At 39.9% G+C, this 20,450-nt stretch overlaps 1 protein-coding gene and 1 long non-coding RNA gene across 2 annotated transcripts; one reads left to right on the top strand and one right to left on the bottom strand.

Annotated features, from left to right (window-relative positions):
• Positions 1–2,899: 2,899 nt before the first annotated feature.
• On the top strand, positions 2,900–5,922 carry cysltr1 (cysteinyl leukotriene receptor 1). The gene is made up of 2 exons (XM_042419173.1): positions 2,900–3,068; positions 3,927–5,922. The coding sequence occupies exon 2, from the start codon at positions 3,945–3,947 to the stop codon at positions 4,980–4,982; it is 1,038 nt and encodes a 345-aa protein (XP_042275107.1). The 5' UTR covers positions 2,900–3,068; positions 3,927–3,944; the 3' UTR covers positions 4,983–5,922.
• An 8,940-nt stretch (positions 5,923–14,862) lies between these two features.
• Positions 14,863–19,562, bottom strand: LOC121902008. Its single transcript, XR_006097432.1, has 2 exons — positions 19,065–19,562; positions 14,863–17,762 (listed from the first exon to the last, which is right to left on the bottom strand). It is a non-coding gene; the product is annotated as an uncharacterized LOC121902008 (long non-coding RNA).
• Positions 19,563–20,450: the final 888 nt, after the last annotated feature.

The raw sequence follows: 20,450 nt of genomic DNA, 5'->3' as shown, positions 1-20,450 counted from the left end.
ATTTTTCCATTTTCATTTTGGAAAGGTCCAGAGCTATACGTTTACTACAGTCCTTGTCAACACTTGTTGAGTCGTGTGTCTCCTCCAGTTCAACAACCCCTGTCTTTGATGAGTTTCACAAGATAAAAGACAAATGCTGTGTCCCATTTCCATACTGTATTGTACATGCAGGTTGTACACAGGATGTACAGTATACTAATCTTTATAGTATGGTAGTTTTTACTGTTAGTATACCAAAGTCAAGACACTATTTTATCCTAAATTTAAACTTAAAAATGCTTTTCCAAAAACTGAATAGTTATTTACTGTTTTTCTGAAGTGTTCTTGGAGCTGTTTCATCACCATCCACTTCATCTTATCTAGCTGTGAGCAGCTCCTCTGAAACACACTAAGCTCAAAACTGGTTAGAAGTTAGAATCAGTGTGTAGTACAACACTTCAGATTCACCATCCACTCAACCCCCTTCTGTCAACTTACATCTGTACATCTATAGTTACTGACTCTGTACCCGCCAACCGTGCAATGTGGCCTCCCACAATAATGGTTGCTATTCATGTAGGAGTGTCAGTGCTAGGATTCTGGTATTATGCATGCTGGCTCATTGACACACCTAAAGACGCCAATATTTTATGAGGTATAACTGCTTTTCCTGTTATGACAAGTCAAAATATTCACAGTGAAAAAAATAATGGTTTTGCTTAGAAGTCCCATACAATTTGAGACATAAAGCATTTTTTCACAAATTTTTTTCACTTTAAATGGAGCTTAGCGAAATCTCAGTCAGGAAGATCTTTTGCATGCTCAGTCAGGTCTGTAGTTTTATTCCTCAAACCATCCTATCACTCACGTATGCTCACTCATAACTTCATTGCTGTCATTCACCTGGACGTCAATTAAGACGTCAGCTGTTCACATCAGCTGGTCACATCTAACCAATAACATGGTGACACAGCTTCGTTATCAGCCTGTCATCTTGTGGCTGTCTTTTTAGATTTGTTGTTTTTCTCCCTCTCTGCCTTAGTGCTTACAGGCTGCCATTATGTGCGCCCCACCACCTCCCCATCACCACCCAGTCTCAGCAGATTCATCAGTTCATCACTTCATCAACCCCATCAGCCTTATCAGTCTCAACAGAAGACATCAGCCACCACCACCAGTGTCTGGACTCCATAGGGGCATTTATCTTGCTGCTGCTCAGAACTAATGTCCCTCAATTCAAAATCTTCTTGTAGAGTCTAAGCGCCGATGACTTTCGACAACTCTTAATCATCAATGTCATCTGCATAATAAACAATTCTTTTTGCTTTATTCACTTGTCTCTCCTGATTGAACTGAAATCCTCCAAGAATATACAAAAACTTCTGTGAATATCATTCATCTTGACTAAAAAAAACATCTTTGCCAAACAGTAGCAAATTACTTGGATTTGCTGAACAAATACAATGCATTCAGCGTATTAAGTGCTCCAACTTCCTTATTGAATTAAGATCACTGCAGTTCATGATCCACAAAACAACCGCAACAGCTTATGGAGCTTCTCTTGAATAGCATTTGTTGTCTAACACCTGTTGATGCAGACAGGTAGTATTTTTACCCAGTGGTCATGTACTCTGTTCACCTATATTTTAACTTGCTGCCCCTTATCCGTCATTTCTTGGAAGTGCTGATTAACTTGTTAATGTATTTTTAATGTACTATTAAGTGCCCTGATTGTGGAGAATATCTCTTGCCAGCAATAAGTCCTCAATCACTCTGCAATTCATAAACAATCAATCATATAGAGTAAAGTTGTATAGAGTAAATGTACTACAAATGTAAGAAAAAGCACTGTGGCTTCAGCCCTTAGCTGGCTACTTAAAGGAACTTGAGCAAGGGAGAAATTACAAATGTGTTTTCAACAGCTCTCAAAAGGGTCAAAACACTTACTGTAGCTCTCTGCTGCAGCACTTATTCTTTGTAGTGCACTTAATGCACTATCAAGCTAATAGAGTAATGACTCTGATCATGCAGAGATGCTGGTGTTGATACAGACAGGCCCCCGAGGGCAAGTGGGTTTGAGTGTGTTCTTTGCAGATGCCTAACCACTAAATGAGTTACAGATGAATTATCCTGCCCTTGCATAACACAGATGAGTTTGCCCATTTCCACTGTAGTTTCCGTACTCCATTTACTGAAACACGCTCATTAGCAACATACAAAGGAAATGCTATGGCATACACAAAAGTCTTTCATCATCAGTGATAAGCGATCACTTCGCTCCCTTTATCACCTCACACTATCTGGTCTCAGGTTACTGAACTTGTTCTCAACTTGCTTCGTACTGGAGAGGCTGCACAAAACTCAACAGATAACTTAACAAGGTTGCATCTTATGGTATCTTATGTGACACACTGAATAAAATGAATCAGCGATGCTGTCTGTTTAAGTGTTCTTCCATATAAACATATCAGATGGTACAAGATTGTTGACAGGTACTTCTCAGATTCCAGTATACACAAATTGTTAGAGGTGTCTAACCTGTTAGAGGTCTAACAGGTTAGACAAGCAAATACAAGCAACTCAGACAGATATTTGAGATGGCACATAAGGAGTTTGTTTTGAAACTCAGTTCGTCACATGGGGAAAAATCCAGCTGGAAATTCTGTATGTTCTGGACAAAGAGTAAGAAGAGGTGAATTCAGGTGAATGGCGTTCATGATGTCAGGAGCAAACAAAAAACAATGTCAGAGATGCTACTCTCCTCCTTTACCTTCAGTTCTCTTTCATTTACAGTAACTATGTGGCTGCATGTCTGATGATGTCATCAGACTTGATACTGTTGTGCTGCATACTAAAACATTGAAAAGTTTCCAAACAACTGAAGGTCTAAAAAGGCAAACACCTACTGTAGTGTCCTCCCACAACTGCTGAGACATCTGGCAGATGAGCCAGAGAGGCGGAGGAAACGCACTCTGAGGAAGTGCTGCTGCTGCCGCTGCTGCTGCTGCTGCTGCTGCTGTTTTGTACAGCTACTGAGACTGAAGATTCACAGACTGACTGCACTGCTCTCACCAGACAGGAATTCAAGGGTAAGGAGAACTTGTCTGTGCTCATCCAGATTTATATCATTGAAAGTTGAAATGTTTTCACTTTTGTTGAAGCGGCAGTAACTGGCAGCAAATTAAAATAACAGCATGTAACTAAAATACACAATGTTATCATGCAGTGTTTGAGCAATGTCAACATTTCAGTTTGTACAGCGGATTTAATACATTCCTCTCATTTAAAAGACATACAGTAGAGACGCAACGCAACTAGATATCAGGATGAATGAATGAATGCATCTGCAAAGTGATGACTTTCATTAATGTTAAAGTTTACAGCATTAACATGCATTTTATATTATTAATGGCAGCAAAAAAGGTTTCTATAAAGTGCCTTTTATTTTAAAACTGAGGCTGCCAGTCAGACTCATCATTGTGCAAATTATTTATTTTATTTATCAGCCAATGTATACGTTTATAGATGATGACACTTTTAGGCTTCAATACAGTAGAGTTAACCAGATTATAATCCATAATCAACTTTAGGTATCTGCATTCCAGCTTCTTTCAGTGTAAATCCACCATGAACAATATTATCGCATCTCCCAAAAATGAACTTGCACAGCAGAAACAGAAATGGTCCGTTTACCTTTTTTCTTACCCAGAAAAAAAGCAGAACCATTGTCATGTGACAGGATAAACGCCTAGAAATACATATCTAATTTCTAAATTTCCCTCAGAGTCTGAACTGCAGCAGAAAACAGACTATCTCTGAAACAATCTGCCATATCTATCACCACGCTCTGCAGTGTTCTGTTTTTTCTTGCGTCTATGTTTTTTGGGGTTAACACTACAGATGTCTCTTTCATTTTGACACTTCATGTAATTACTTTGTCTCTGCAGCCACAAGTGTGCAAACAAATGGAGCAAGTCAATCTGACTGATGGCATAGAGAACGACTCTATTGAATGTCCATCCATCGATGACTTCCGTAATCAAGTGTACTCCACATCCTACTCCCTCATCACCGTGTTAGGCCTGGCTGGGAATGGCTTTGCCCTGGTTGTGCTGATCAGAACGTACCGCCAGAGCTCTCCCTTTCATATCTACATGTTGAACCTGGCTGTGTCCGATCTGCTGTGTGTCAGCACGCTGCCTCTGCGAGTTCTCTACTATGTCAACAAGGGCCAGTGGAACCAGGGGGATTTCCTCTGTCGTATAAGCTCCTACGCCCTCTATGTAAACCTATACTGCAGTATTTACTTCATGGCTGTCATGTCCATCACACGTTTCTTGGCCATTGTTTTCCCTGTGCAGAACCTGCAGCTGGTGACAGAGAGCCGTGCACGCCTGGTGTGTGTGGGTGTCTGGGTTTTCATTTGCCTGTCATCATCACCCTTCCTGATGTCTGGCCAGAAATTAGACCCCATCACAAACAAAACTAAGTGTTTCGAGCCTCCACAGGGTAAAGGTATAGAGAAACTGGTCGTGCTGAACTATTTGTCTCTGGTGGTGGGTTTTGTCGTGCCCTTCCTGGTCATCCTGCTCTGCTACGCAGGCATCATTCACACTCTTCTGTCCCGCACCCACGCTGCCAGACGCCAGCGGGGCGCGGGCACCAAAGCCATCCGCATGATTGTCATCGTCCTGCTGACCTTCTTGATCAGCTTCTTGCCGTACCACGTGCAACGAAGCATCCATCTGAGCTTCTTGTCTCAGAAGGACACCTCCTGCGCAGAGCGGATTGCCATGCAGAAGTCTGTTGTGGTGACACTCTGCCTGGCTGCTGCTAATTCATGCTTTGACCCGCTGCTTTATTTTTTCTCTGGAGAAGGTTTCCGCAGCCGTCTGTCCTCCCTGCGCCAGACAATGAGGTCCAGCACCCTGCACCGCACAGATAGGCTGAAGCCCATCACAGGTGCCGAGCTTAGGGAGAACCACCAGTTGAATACCAGTTAATTTATTCCACGTAGGAGGCTCATCGAACAAATATAGATTATGGTTAAAGAGCTCAGGATGTCTTGTGCTCATAAACATGAATGAAAATTGAATCAGGTGAAAATCAGGGAGAAAAAGGTTTTAACAAATGAGGGCTAGTTTGTTCATGATATAACAGTTTAAGTCTCAGGAGGATGTTTTCAATTAAAAGTGATATTATTCTAATTATTGCTCAGTATTTCAGTGAAGTTGTTCTGAATTATCTTGTGAGATTAATCGGTACTTTGTGTAAATTGTAGCTCAAACTGTTCAATTACAAACATACATATACAGTGTATAAATGTGAGAGCAGGTAATATTGTAATGTGTCTTTATCTGGATTGTCTTTGAGATGCTTATATTATACAACCTGAATATGAATGTATATCAGGAAGGGCTCAACTCGGCATTAAGCTGACTACTGTATACCTTTACTTGTCTTGGATATTAATGTTGTAATGACCATATAAGAAAATAGCTATATATATGTAATGTATACAATTTTGTCATTATGCTATGGTAACTTTTATTTTGTTGTCATTATCTAATGACTATTTTTCTCTATGTATTTTGTACTGTTTTTTTGCAAATAATAATAAGCTTATTTAAGCTTTTACCACCTTAAAGATCAACTTTGTCTGCACTCTGATTTTCTGCACTGTAATACGTTTAGTTTCAAACACTGGCTCTAAACTAGGAGGAATTTTTTGGCTTATTGAGCTCTGTAATACAATCATGAAATGTACTTTTAAACACCTGAAAATATGCTGCTGCATTCCTACTGCATTTCATGTCATGTATGATAACTTAATCAATAAATCATCAAGTGTGTGTCAATCATGGTCGGATTAAATTGTTAGGGGCACCAGAGCAAAAATGTACCCTGTAGTCCAGCCACAATGCCTGGTTGCTAATCCAGCCTTGGTTTTGGTTCATTGTAATCCACTCCAATCCACTGCATGAAGAGCTGCAAAGTCTGTCCACTGGGTGTCGCACCAGCACAGATATTGTTACTCCTCCTGTCAGTGATTCAGTACTGATCATTTTTCCACTTTTGCCTCTCTATTATTATTTCTCAAAGACGAGAAAGCAAAGAGTTGCTGTTTTTGTGTCTAGTGCAGGATTAAAAGAGGGAATGTGGAGCATTTTTACAAAATGCTTTTGCACTAAATGTAAAAATCACAAACCATTTCTGTCTGTATGGTTATCTGGAGCTATAAAACATGTTGTATTCCTAGAAAAAGGTAAAAACATCCTTCTATAAGATCACAATATCCAGACATACATTTAGCTTCCAGGTTAATTAGAAACACAAAACAACCAGAGACCAGACTGCTGAGGCCGACCCTGCTGATTAGAACATAGAGGGCCACTGTATTACCACTTCATAAACAGATAATATCAAGCACATGATCTGCTCCCTCCTCCGTTTACACAAAAAGATGTTTGTTTCAGTCGGCAAAGCAGGCCTATCTTAGAGATGGGACTCTGTGGTTGCACTGTTAGTGTACCTCACGGTGGAGAATACTCCATCTGCTCGCAATACAGGAAGTAAGGAAAGTCCCGGCTGAATTCCTACTCATTTGTTCCTAAAGAGGTTATGGATAACAGTGCACCCCGTTGCACTGCAGGGAAGCACTGATATGGTTTTATTTCTTTCATCTGTGCTCCAGGTTCACTGATCTTTAAGTGATTTGGCCTCAGTATTGATTGGTTCTTGGGAAAGGTTGTGGTTAAAATTTGTTTGCCTTTAGGGGGAACAGTCTCAGTTTTGCATCATGTATTAATGCCCTACACTTCATTGTATTCCCTATTGAAAAAAAATTGGAGGCCTTATCTCATAATTGTGAATTCTGTATCTCATAATTACAAGATCTCAAAATTATGACTCACTATCTCATAGTTATGAGAAAAGATTTCAAAATTATGAGATCTTTTCTCATAATTATGAGATATTAAGTCATAATTATGACATAAGGCCTTTGATTATTTTTGTCATTGGTGAATGCACTGCAGTTCCATAAATGCCCACCATGTGAGTTCAGAAACAATTAGAGGAGCTTTCCAGGAGATGTGCACTCACCGGCATTCAGTCTGTTATGTTTTTAAGATGCAGATATACTTTGAGACCCGATTTTTTTTTTTATGTGATCCTAATTTCTTTTATGCTTACATACCTTGAAAGGTACCTGTCCATAGTGTCTTCTTATAGGTTAAATTTTCACAAATCAATATTCACAATGCAGCAAAACATTAAAAGAGCGCTGCAGTAATTCAGTAGCGTGCTTTCATAAAGTTGAGGGACTTCAAAATTGATGCAACAGAGGCCAAGATATCCGCCTGACTTCTAGGGTCAAGCCACAAAAATCCTGCATCCTACGCCACTGGCAACTACATGTGCCCAGTCTGTAACAGAGGCTTCCTGTTAAGAATTTGTTGTCTCCAACCCCATGCCAAGAGAACAACTCAAGTGACGTCACATGAGTACTTTTCTAAAACTTGAAAAAGCACCCCAAAAGTGCATAATAGCGACTGTATACTCCCCGTAAGTAAAAAATTGACTTAGTCATGTAAATCTGTGTTAAAGTGCAACTGAAATTAAATTCCATGTTGTTTTTCCTGCAACACAATACATATCTGCTCTGTGAACACGTCCTGTGTTCTCCTTTGAGAAAAAATCAGAAACCAAAAGGGTGAAATTTATATTTTGGTTTCATGATAGCACTCACTATATTTGCATTCATCCGTTGGAGCACCATGTGTACTTTGTTTTGTACACTGTTTCCATACAGCAAATCAAATTGCTTCATTTTAAAACATATTTGCATAAAGCTTAAACGTGGCGTTCTATCACAGGCGGAGCAGTCAAATTGCCAGACAGCATCCTGCTACACAACACGAGAGCCACAGACTCTAAACAACCCACATTAGCTTTCCTGATAATTTCAGTTGTACTTAAATACCGTATGTAGGCTACAGGACATCAAGAGTGGTTCTCTCTCAGCTTAGATCTAAATTAACAGATTTTTTGGCGACATCTGAGGCATCACAATAAGCTGTACACATGTTGACATACAAAGTTATCATGGTGAGTGTGTTAGCAAATGATTGCTTATTTACACATCCAGCGGACATGGAGCAACATTAGTATTTCATTGGCAGTTCTGTTTCTGAGGGCCTGACAAATGAAAATCAAAATTCACTCTCCACTTCTGAGGGAAATATCTGCCTTTTCAGCTACTAAATGCTCCACTATGTTCACCAGCTAGTCTGTAACTTTGTCTGTGTACTGTTTGGTGCTGAGCAAGTAGCATGCAGGGGGTTTATCAGTGTTTTTTACTTACTTTACTTTCAAATGGCTTTTCTCTGCTTAAAAGCTGGAAAAAAAATGCTGAAAGACGGGCTGAAAGACACTACAACACTCCATAGAGCTGAGATGAGCCATAGAATTGGTGATGATTCTCTGTGGGTTCTCCACTATGAACAACCCCCTTTCATATTATACATAGCAATTTGATCCATGGTTAGTATAAAATATTGATTAGAGCAGCTGAATACTATTCAAATTTAATTATTTCTGTTTTTTAAAGATTGTTTTGGGAATGTTAAGTAGAGATGCAGGTAGGAATTGTATGGAGATGACATGCAACATAGTTTCCCAGCCAGAATCAAACTGGAGACACTGAAGTTTAAGTGCTATGCATCATAACCTCTAGGCCGATGTAATTTCTCCAGATAGTGTCATGATCTCAGACACATCAGTAGATAATTCTGAATTTAAAGGACCAGTGTGTAGGATTTAATGGAACTAATGCCCTTCTCCCTCCCCTTCCAAGCACGTAGGAGAACATACAGTGGCCATTAAACTCGTGAAAAACATGAAAGGCCCTCTCTAGAGCCAGTGTTTGGTTTGTCTGTTCTGGGCTACTGTAGAAACATGGTGGTGCAACATGGCAGCCTCCACTGAAGAGGACCCGCTCCCTATGTAGATATAAAGTACTCATTGTAAGGTAACAAAAACACAATGATTCTTATTTTCAGGTGATTACACACTAATGAAAATATACTTATGAATATTATATTCCACTTCTGCCAATAGATCCCCCTAAATCTTACCCACTGGTCCTGTAAAAAAATCCCACCCAAATGAAATGTAGAATGGGGAAATTTACAGAAAATTGTCCATTCTTGTCTTCATGCTTGTCACAGTTCATTGCTTTCCTGCAGTTAAGCTCTATTACAAACCTGAAATTTGGTACAACCAGACTTGATTTGCCACACAGCCTGGCAGTCCTCACCTTGATGATGAGCACTGGAAGTAGCAAGCAGCCAGCAACCCAGAGTGCCCAGTGAGGCCTGAAACTATGTTGGTATGTGCACAGAGTAACACTAAATCAAAACTGTCTGCTCCACAGCAGGGAAGCAGAATCACTGACATTAGATCTTTTGTCTCTGGTCCCTTTAGTATCTTTAGGTATATAACAATCAGAGGTTAGTCAGGTCAGTAGACATTACCCTGCCTTGTGCAGTTTACTGACTGTCACATCACATGATTCCTGCATACTGGAGTTCACATTGCCAATTCAAACATACCTCTAAAACATGTTAAGTCACTTACACGCAAAGAAGATGAAGGACACAAGCTGAGCACGGCTGTTTCTAATGAGTGCATACATGCTGTGTGTGCACGTTTGTATGTACACATTTGTATGTGTGTGCGTGTATGTGGCTGCCTACATGTGACACATACACTTTGAAGATGGCTATTCAACCCACATCAAAGGCCACATGCAGACTGCATTTTCTTTACCTCCAGAGTGTAAGGTTAAAGGCCAAACTGAAGGGTTATGGTCGTTCTTGAGTTCAGGCAGGAGGAAAGTGAGACAAACGGCTTACAGACAGGTTAATAAGCAGTCTGGACCCTGAAGAGCCACTGGAGTTGCGCTATGTCAGGCTTTTACTCAGATGTCTGTCATCAGCCACCCATTACACATTAAAAACAGACAAAAACACTTCTCAGACTGCTGCTTTGTCACACTGTGTGTTACCGAACACACCAACTCCTTGTTGCCTTATCCCAAACGTACTCATCCTCCAGACCCACCCCTCGCTCACAGAGTTTGTCATTACTCTGACGGGAAGCTTGTGAACAGTGCAACAGTGTCAGTGACAGCAATTGTGTATCCCGCTGGAAATATTTTTGGGCCGTCAGTGTATTTTTGTCCATGCTGTGACGCACAAAGAGAGAAAGGCCCCTCAGTTTGCTTTTCAAATGTTATCACCGCATCACTCTCCAAATCATATAAAGCCTTCTAGCAATTGAAAAACTGCTGTTTTTGTCAGAGCAAATACACATAAGCATGTCTACAGATTTAGAGTGATTGCATTTTAAATCCATAGACATACGCAAAACAGGTGTTTGTCCTAATCTCTGTGGGAATATTCAATATCCTCCTTGAAAACACTTGCTGAAGTTTTCATCCGGCTCTCACTGATGTCAGGAGACAGAGAAAAACAAAGATGATGTTACATAGACATAAAACTATCAAGATTTTAAAAATGTGTGAAAGTGTAAAGGAAAGAAATCCCCGCTGTCCATCCAGGAATTATATTAAAGCATGACACCTAACTTTTTTCTCTTCACTGACCTCTTTATCCAATTTCCTGTTAATGTTAATCTCTCTCTGCATACGTTATGTCATTTCTTCATAATTTGATGTGATATTTCAAATTAATTAAAGCTGTTAATACACAGTCCCTTGTGGTGACAGAGCAGCTGTTCATAACAGCAGCCACAGAGTTGTGATTCCTCTCCCTGAACATGTTGCCAGAGGCACAAATTACACAACTTTTTTTTCTTTTAGTGAGATAAACAAGACTCCTCTGGAGAGTTGAACATTAATTTCATTGAAGATTTGCATAAAAGGCTGAAACTCTCAGCGCATACTCTAACAACCCTAAATCTTGTCAAGTGTATTTGAACACAAAGACCAAGAGAGTCATTGACTTGCAGATGTTTCATGAAGAATAAACTCAGCTTCTTTCATCACATTTCACTCATTTCCCATGATTTTCCAATCCAAGCCAATGTAATCTAAATCGGTTTCATCGTAACAAAAAAGGACTCCACAGCTGTAGTGTTTATCTCTTCAGATACTAGATCCTCAGTAGGAGAGGAGATTAACGCCAAAACTGGAAATGGATGTTTGGCAAAATCTTGAGTATGGGAACGATTATTCAAACAGAAAGCTCTTTGTTCAGGGTCAAAAGAAACAATCGCTTTGCAGCTCTCAGTTTGAGTCTTTCTCTGACAACAGGGGCAGAAAACGTCTTTGTAAATCAATGAGGTGAAAAAAAGAGGATTTAAAGGTTTACTGAAGCAGTGAGCATGGAAATTAGAAAGAGGGAAGCGGTGATGCAGCGTTCACTAACACACTGTAACAAGTTCAGTAAAGTGCAGTGAATCTGGGTCACTTTGGTAGTTCGAGTTTTCTGACTCATTCTTCAGTGCTGTGGCTGTTTGAAGGCTCTTTTTGTCCCGTGATAAATTGGTTAGGAGCTGTACATATGTGCAGTGTTTGAATAGGCTGTCACAGTTTATCCAGACCAAATAGACCACTGTAAACAAATATTGGCTCCTGGGGGAATAAAGCTGAGGTTTGGCTCTGAAACCTCCTGCCACATGCTGGAAAATCAAATCAAACCAAAAAAAAAAAAACTGTAAACATCTGAAAACGAAATTTGTCTCCATCTAGACTTTATTCATATTCCAATGCAGAAGTCTTATTTTTTTATGTCATGATCTAATTCCCTTTAAAGGACCAGTGTCTAGAATTTAGTGGCACCCAGAGGAACGGACTTGGCAGAAATGGAATATAATAGTCATACATATGTTTTAAGTAAGGGATAATGTACAGCGAGAGGGTCATTATTGTGAAATGAGTCCCGACAGGCTGATGCAGGACACAAAGCAGAGGGGTCTTGAATCACACTGAAGGCGTTCATTTCACAATAATGACCTGTGCGCTGTACATTATCCTACTTATTACACGGCTATTTATTAAATCAATCAATAATCTGAGTTTTCTGATTAATCTGATTATTGATTTAAAAATGATTTTATTGCTTCCTCTAAAAGAATAGTTGATTAGATTCTACGGTTGGAACTGCATGCATAGCAACGTAAATATCTATGAAAGCTCTGTAGCCTTCTTAAGATTATGACATTTCTGTCATTCATTTCTACGTTTCCTTCTTGCCGGGGCTTTGCAGTTGATACACCTGGAAACACAATTGTTACTAATGCTACTGCTGCTAATGCTAATGCTATCACTTAAGTTAGTGTGTAGCGATGCGCAACTAAGAGAGGCGCTCACCAGATCTGCTACCATTGCCTGGATTGGAGTACAGGATCTTGCTAAACTTTTCCTTTTCTGTAATGGTTGGAGCCCAGTAGCTCTTCAGGCTGCCGTCACAGCTGTGCCCAGTCACAGACATTATCTTTAATGTTTTTTTGCCACGGAGTGTTGTGAATGAGCTGCCTTTGGTAATTTTACCGGACATCTTCCTGTGGATTGATATGATTGGACGTGGTCCACCGGAGTCTATAAACAGTGTCCTTAGCAACGGTCTATTATTCATAGCAGCAGTCTGCTATTCAGAAATAACAGACTGTAGAATGCTGTAATTGACCAATCAGAATCGAGTATTCAACAAAGCTGTGTAATAATTAGTGTATGATCACCTGAAAATGAGAATTGTTGTGTTTTTGTTGCCTTGAGCCCTTTATATCTACATAGGGAGCAGGTCCCCTTCATTGATGTATTATAAGAGCTGGGTACGGCACCACTGCTCAGCCTTGCAGCCAATTTTTCCCAGTGGCCACTTGTGGTATTGCAGCAAAAAATCCCCCTGCAGCCCTAAAAGCATTTTCCCCATAGACCACCATTATAAGAGCCATCTGTAAAACTGTTGACAGGACACCTTGAACTGAAAACAAGATCAGTTATGACTCTTTCTGTTATGAATTTTTGATCCATGGAGGTCTTATATTTGTAAAACATTCCTAAAGCTGAGAAAAGCAATTTAAAAATCTGTGACATCACTACAATGTGAAGTCTATGGGCTGAATGGGAACTTGCAGTCGGGGCCGGTGGGAGAAACACTACTGTGCATGTTCAGTGGGCTGCACACCCCCAGAAGTAAACCTGGATGCTAGAAAATTTTTTGGCGTATGCTCCAGACGAGCAGTTCTCATTAAACTGAATAGGGTCCTTTTTCCGTCCGGTATCCAGCTCTTGTAACATATCCATGGTCCTCTTCCACAAACCAAACAGTCGCTCTAGAGAGGGCCTTTCACGTTTTTCGTGAGTTTCATGGCCACCGTAGGTTCTCCTACACGCGTGGAAAGGGAGGGTGAGGGGAGTAGTATTCAGTTTGTTGCAATCTGCAACCTCACCCCTAGATGCCACTAAATCTTACAAACTGGTCCTTTAAATTTTGTGAAATATCAGCTGATTCACTGTTTGTAATGCAAGCCTACTGTCCAACAACAACCATGTGATTGAAAAATGTTAACTTTTCATAACATAAGAAAAATAGCCTCTCTTTAAGGTTCACCACTGTACATTTCAAGACAACGCAATGTTGTTTTTAGAAGGTTTTATCTGCCAGACACATAACACATTATAGTATGAACATGAGCAGGAGCATTAAAAATGTAATCACCAAATGCAGAAATATACCAGATCTTTCACTGGACAGCTAAATTTAAGATGATATGAGTATGTTTTTAGCCTATTTTTGCATCACGTTTGTGAATTTGTCTGAGTTATTGTAATCTGATAGTAATCTGAGTTGTTTGAGTTATTTTGCAAAACTTTACAAAACACAGCTATGTGGGTTTTGTTGATGCAAGAAAGAAAAACAAACAAACAAACTAACCTGCCTATTTTCATGTTGTCTATCTTTGAATATTGTTTTTCTTCAGGGCCTGATTGCTCATGCAATGAAAGCTGACTATTAAATATCTGATGGAAAAGTGTCCAGCAAAAACAACAAGAATAATTTTCAAACTATCTGTTTTGCCTAGCATTGGTAAACAAATTAAGAAAATATATAGTTGTCTAAATGTCATATGGTTTACTTCATATCTCATGTTGTATCGCTTAGAAGTAAAACAGCTTTTTGGAACAAAAGTCTAGTAGAATAACTAAAAATGTTTTTCATTTTCCCAGAGACCTTTTAAAATGATGTCAGATCAGTGTGTTTGTGATGCCGGGGGGAGGTGGGGATAATTCCAATATAAAGCTGTAATCTGAAGACAGCAACTTGTTATCTTAATATTTGCCCGTAAAAGTTACTAATGTACACTTTAATTCAATATACCTCATTCACGTCTCATTGAGCAGCTCATGGCTAGAGATTCAGCAGCAACGAGACCACAACACTACAAAATAATACCATTAATGCACATAAAGACCAGATGAGTGTTCAAGTTCAACAGCACATAATAAAACTGCTTGCAGACACTGTTGAGAGCACTAAACTGTACGAAATGACCAATGACTGTGTTTACTGCTGACAGGATTTATGGTGTCTGGAATAAAACCCAACTATTTTCCGTTTGTTTCACATGTGGGGCTTCTTAAGCCCTTCCCTGAAGGCATCATGGCAAAACAAGACACAACAGTGTGGTGACTAAAATGACATGAAAAACAGAATCATCATTCATTTATTTAGGAGAGAAAGAAAGCAAGAAAAAAGAAAGAACTATAGAAAACTAAAAAGCAAACAAACAATAAAAAAAACTGAACAGGACTTAAGTACAAAAAACATAAATTAAGGAGCTAAAGTGACATAATTAATGATTGTAAAAGGTTTTATTTCTATATTCTTTAACAGTTTTAGTAAATAGACATTTTTGTAAATTATGCTATGCTTATCTTGCACTGAGCCTCATGTAAGATGACTCGGTTAACACAAACTCATGCTATACTGCCAACCATTGTTCAAACCCACAAAACTTTAAATTCAGATCCCAAAGTTTCCAGAGATAAACATACTGCGTATGTCAGACTGATTTGGGGTGAAATGTGTATAAAATGATGCACAAGACATCTGGAAAATTTCCATTTGATGGAATGATGCAGCCATAAAAATATGGAGGCTAGGGTTTGAATATATTCTCTCTCTCTAAACATCATAAAACTCCAATGAAGAGCTGGAACAGGCCAATAAACTACGTATGTGATTCTGTCAGATAGTTTGAAATATGACCATTTTTCATATCTTAAATCTATTTAATGGGGAAATCAAAGACAACTGGATGTTAACGGGTTAAAGCAAATGGAAAACAGTTGTTAGACCAATGTATGTACACTATTTATTTAGATTTATTTAGATTATAGATATATAGGCAATCCTGCTTTTTGGGGAGACAGGGTGAAGTCCTACATGCTCGACAGGATTTAAAAGAAACGTAAACACTGAAAGCCTGAAGCGTTGTGTCATTACATGGCTGTAGAAAGCTCCTGTAGGGATGTGTGACTCTCTGTGGGTGGGTGAGGGGTCACTGCAGCGGCTGGATACACAAGAAGATACCAGCAGGGGTTAATGTTGTTTACTTTCTTCTTCAAGTGGCCATTGTGTTCGCTTCCACCCATCACATGACACCTGGTCACAGTCTCCTCATCAGGGTTGTCCTCGACCCTCCACTTCCACCATCACAAAGACACACACACACAATCACGCACTCAGACGCACACAATGGGCTGCTTGTTATCCCCACAGAGTGTACAGGAAGCCTCCCCTTCAGATTTGAGTTGACTAAGGAGGGCCCGGATCATGATGTTGGCACGGCCCCGCATGTGTCACCCGCTGACCCCAAATCCTCATCAGTACAGCTCATTGATACAACTCTCATTTCCTCTAATTAACCGACAACACTCATTGCTCTTCCTGTTGCCGTTATCAATCCAATCAACATTGAGAGTCAACACTGAAACAGAGAATATGGTTATACTGAATCAGCCACTTTCGCTGCTCTTTTATGTGTTAAATTCTGTATAATTAGTGATTAATATGTTGTTAACTGCAACATTTCTGAATCAGTTACTCCTATAACATGGGACAATAGCTACTACTATGGTTGTTACAGAGCTTGTAATCAGTAACATACCATAAAAACGCATGATGAGGTTCTTAACCCCATGCTGACTTCTGACATTTCCCGATATTTTTTTCATAATTCAATTCTATTTCACCAAACAATTCAATTTAGAAGAAACTTGTCGCAGTTGTTTTCTTTTATAGAGTTCAGATGCAGGTTTATACAACATGAGAAAATATTAGATTTGCTGATGTTGAGTATTCGTCAAAGACTGGAGACACAGAGTCTGAAGGTTTGATGACATTTGCTCTTGCTGTTTCAGATAAGTTGTCCAGCAGTTATGTCCTTTTGAAATTAGTTCTGCTCAGTGGCCCTGCTGCAAAATTCATGTGGGGAGAGTTTTGAACAGGGAACTGCCTATATGCTTGTATTTTGTTCAACAAAATCATCTCTTGCAGTTGAGATACTAACAGATGTAAATAATGTTGCTCAACAGCATATGAGATTTGTTTGGGTCATAAGGCCTGCAGAAAACATTTTCTGTATAAATTTAAAAAACCTGTGTGTAAGAGACTTTGAAATATGGCAAGGGAACCCCTAATTCATATACTTCCTTCCGAGGCATCTCCTCCTCCTCTTCCGTCCCTGATGATGGTGATGATGCTGCACGCTGTTTTCAGAGGCCACCAGTCAGCCGAGCAGAGGAAAGAAAAATGTAATGCAGATGTCCAGCTGGGTTTGAGACCCAGAACAGCCAACTCCCCACCGCAGCATCCGTGTTGCGAAGCAAGAACATAAATTCTGACGGGATGTTGTACTCAAAGCCAGAGAGGTTAGAGATTTCATAACACATTTCTTTTTCTACTGGCTTTGTTGACCTAATATCCCATCAGGTTTCTCTGGGGCCCTACATACCTACACATACAGACAGTAAGTAAATGCATACTGCACACTGAAATGCAGAAAACTTCAATTGTAGTGGACATTTCACAGGCCTGGAGCCTCAACAAAAGCTTTTTGTGCAAATATAGATGTTCTGCTGTCAAATCAAAATCTCAAAACAAATTTTTGCATAGTCTCTGGATGAATGTGATATCATGTAAAACAGAGTTTAAATTAAAGTCAGTTGGAGTGCACAGATGTGTTTTTTCCAACCATCGTCCTTTCCTCAAGTGGATTTCCTCCTCTCTAAACTCCTTCATTGTAGTATAAAAGAATTAGTCACAGTGACATATCTTTGCCACAGATGTACGACGTATACTTATCTAACTGAAAAACAACTGGCAGCTTTATGTCCCCAGTTACGCTGTCTGCCAGCCAGTAATGGGACACATGAGAGCTTCATTAAGAGACGGACAGTGAGCCCTGCATAAATGACCAAGAGATTTGCATGTGTACACAAATACACTGCAAACATACAAGAAGCCTCAGCAGACAAACGACGTTTGGGCAGACAAATACTCCACATTCCTCAGGATGGCCACACACACACATTTACCAGGGTGGCCTGGTAGTTAGAGACACCAGTTTCAACGGGAGGACCAACGACATAGACCTTTGTTTGCAATCATCTACAGAAAATGTCCTTGAGCAATTCAACTGTCCTCTAGTAGACCCATGCGTTTGATTGAAGGTCTCATGCTCTGACCTTCCTGTGGAGGGGGCTCACATAGGTCAAAAAAGGAAAAAACAAAACAAAAAGTATTTCACACATATAAAACTCTTTAAATGGAAATTCTGGTGTTTTTCAATCTTGGTGTGTATAAGATATTTAGTAAATCTAAATTTTACTTGAAACTTTTCAAATGCTTGTCTGACTACAAACAAAAGTAAATTCTTTAGTATTCCCCTGAATTAGCCACTGAAGCTAACTGCATATGGATCTACCTCCAGGGCAACCAGCTGGCTAACCAAGCTAGCTGCCTGTTTAGATGCACACGCTGGCATGTTTACATGTGAGACACTATCAATTTAGCATGTGTGCATGTTTAAAAAATAGTAGATGTAACAGCAGAATATTCAGAGCTAAATCACATGGAAGAGAAAGACAGAAGAAACAAACAAGTCTAGACACATCCACAGATAAGAATAATGAACAGTCATCCCTCCACGCAGTAAGCAACAGTCATAACCACCACTACACAGTACAGTCTTTCAGGACATTTTTATAATGTCTGGAGAATCATCCTATATATGAAACAAAAAGAAATAAATGTTTGTTACTACTGCAGATGAATAGATTGGATAGCATGCTAGTTGGCTAACTAAACAGCTAGCTTGATTAACCAGCTGGTTGTCTTGTAAGTAAATCCTTATACACTTTGCTACAATAGCTAATGCAGGGGGATCTTTTCTGATTAATGTTGTTTGGACTCTGAGTCAAGACCTGATATATATTGTTATGTCAGAATTGCGTTTCCTAAAATCTACAATGGAGGTGGCAAGTGCAAAGCTAGCATGATGACTCAGAATAAGACCAAAGTTGAAAAATACCAGAATCTCCTTTCAAATGGAGAATTGAATGATTTTTTCTTTTCAGTAATTAATGCATTAGTGCATGGAGGATATTATTCATCAAATAATCTAATCTAATCTAATCTACAAAATATAGTTATTGCTCCTAAAACCAGTGACAGTGTGTAGGATTTATAGGTCAATTTGGTAAAGTCATTAGCACTTCAGAAATTTCGAAGTCGGTCGTCTCAGCAGGAGTTGATTATAAAAGATAGCGTTCAAATTTTCAGAATGTCAGATTTTCCAGAACACATGAAAAACCATGAAGAAACCCCAGCAGACACTGACAGAAGATGATGGATGGACAAAAAAGGCCCCACTGGCAAATGCAGCGTGCCATTCAGCCTCCATGCCATTTTTTCAGACAGCACAGTGAAGACAGACAGGAGTAAGAGGAGCCCAGGCTGCAGTCTATAGCAGATTCAAATCAATGAACTTACAATACAGGTTTCTGGGTTCCCTAATGCTGGAAACAGACCACCTCCGGCAAGGATGCATCTGGACGCACCGGATCACTAAAGGCCTTTTCATACTTTTTGCGTTCCGCGTCCGTGGATAGCTGCGGACTTGCACACAAACCGCGGACGTGCATGCAGTTCCATTCATACTTTTTTTTTGGAGGTCCGCAGACACAGACGCGTTCCACATGTGCGCACTGGTAAACAGGGTTCCGTGATCATTTTCTAGAGTTGTAAAATCCAGTCTATGAATATTACAAACCGCTGTGCAGTGTTTTTCTGATCAGCCTTTAAACACAGTAATCTGTTACTCTAACCGAACTGGCTGGACCATATTTCATTGTCTCACTGGCACTTTCAGCATGCCCACAACAACACATCCCCTAGTATTGTTTTACACAGGGCTGTTTTCAGTCTGAATGCAACTGAGGAGTTCCTGTACACTGTGACAGCTTAATGAGAATAGGAATACAGTACATACACACAGTAGACGAGACAGACGTTCCTGTTCTCTTCACTCATGCTACTCAGAAAATCAGGGTTACACAAGTAACGTAAAGTTTGCTTTTCTAGCATGTATGCCGTTGACGCGCTTGCTATGTCTACAGTCTGCATGGTCACAAGTTTTGGGCTGCACACAGACGTCCGCAGAGGGGCCATGCAGACCTTTGCTGGCATGGGCGGAGGATGACATTTATGTGGATGCGGAAAGTATGAATGGCCTCAAACGCTCTGGCGGTTGGGTGATGTGGTGGGTGACATATTGCGAGTTGGGTGGTGCTTGGTTTTGGCTCATCTGTTTTCAAAATGATGGCCTGGTCAAAAATGTTCTCATGTTACAGCTAAACAGTACACTAAAATATGTTTCTGGAAACATTTAAGACTGGAATAGGCAATGCAGTAACAGAATTTTGATTCATATTTGATGCCTATAGTATATTGACAGTTTGAACTGAGTTTCGTGAGCTGCGTGCATTGTGCTGGACAGACCCATTTGCATAAAGTTGAGGTGGAGTCGTTATTATGGGATATGTGCTTTTTCTTCAGTACAGTTACGGATCAGCATGAAATCTTCAGTCAAGCGAATACAGCTGACTCTGAAACAGACAGAAATGCTCACAGCACCTGCAGCATAGCCAGCTCACTGTCTGCTCACAGGAGTACTGGATGACATAGCAATGTCTCTGTTTCACTATGGAGTTTCATCCAATTCCAGCATGTCAGCCTCTCCCTCTTTCAGTCTGTCTCACTTTTTCACGTTCTTATGTCCCCTTTCTCAGCAACACCTTTGACTTAAGAGCTGAAGAATGGAAAGATTAGATAACAATATCTTTGTGTAAACTGCATTCAGGGAAAGTACTCCACTTA

This window comes from Thunnus maccoyii, chromosome 8, assembly GCF_910596095.1.
Source record: "Thunnus maccoyii chromosome 8, fThuMac1.1, whole genome shotgun sequence".
NCBI lineage: Eukaryota > Metazoa > Chordata > Actinopteri > Scombriformes > Scombridae > Thunnus > Thunnus maccoyii.
The sequence above is the reverse complement of the archived record's forward strand: the minus strand, read 5'-3'. Positions and strand labels throughout refer to the sequence as shown.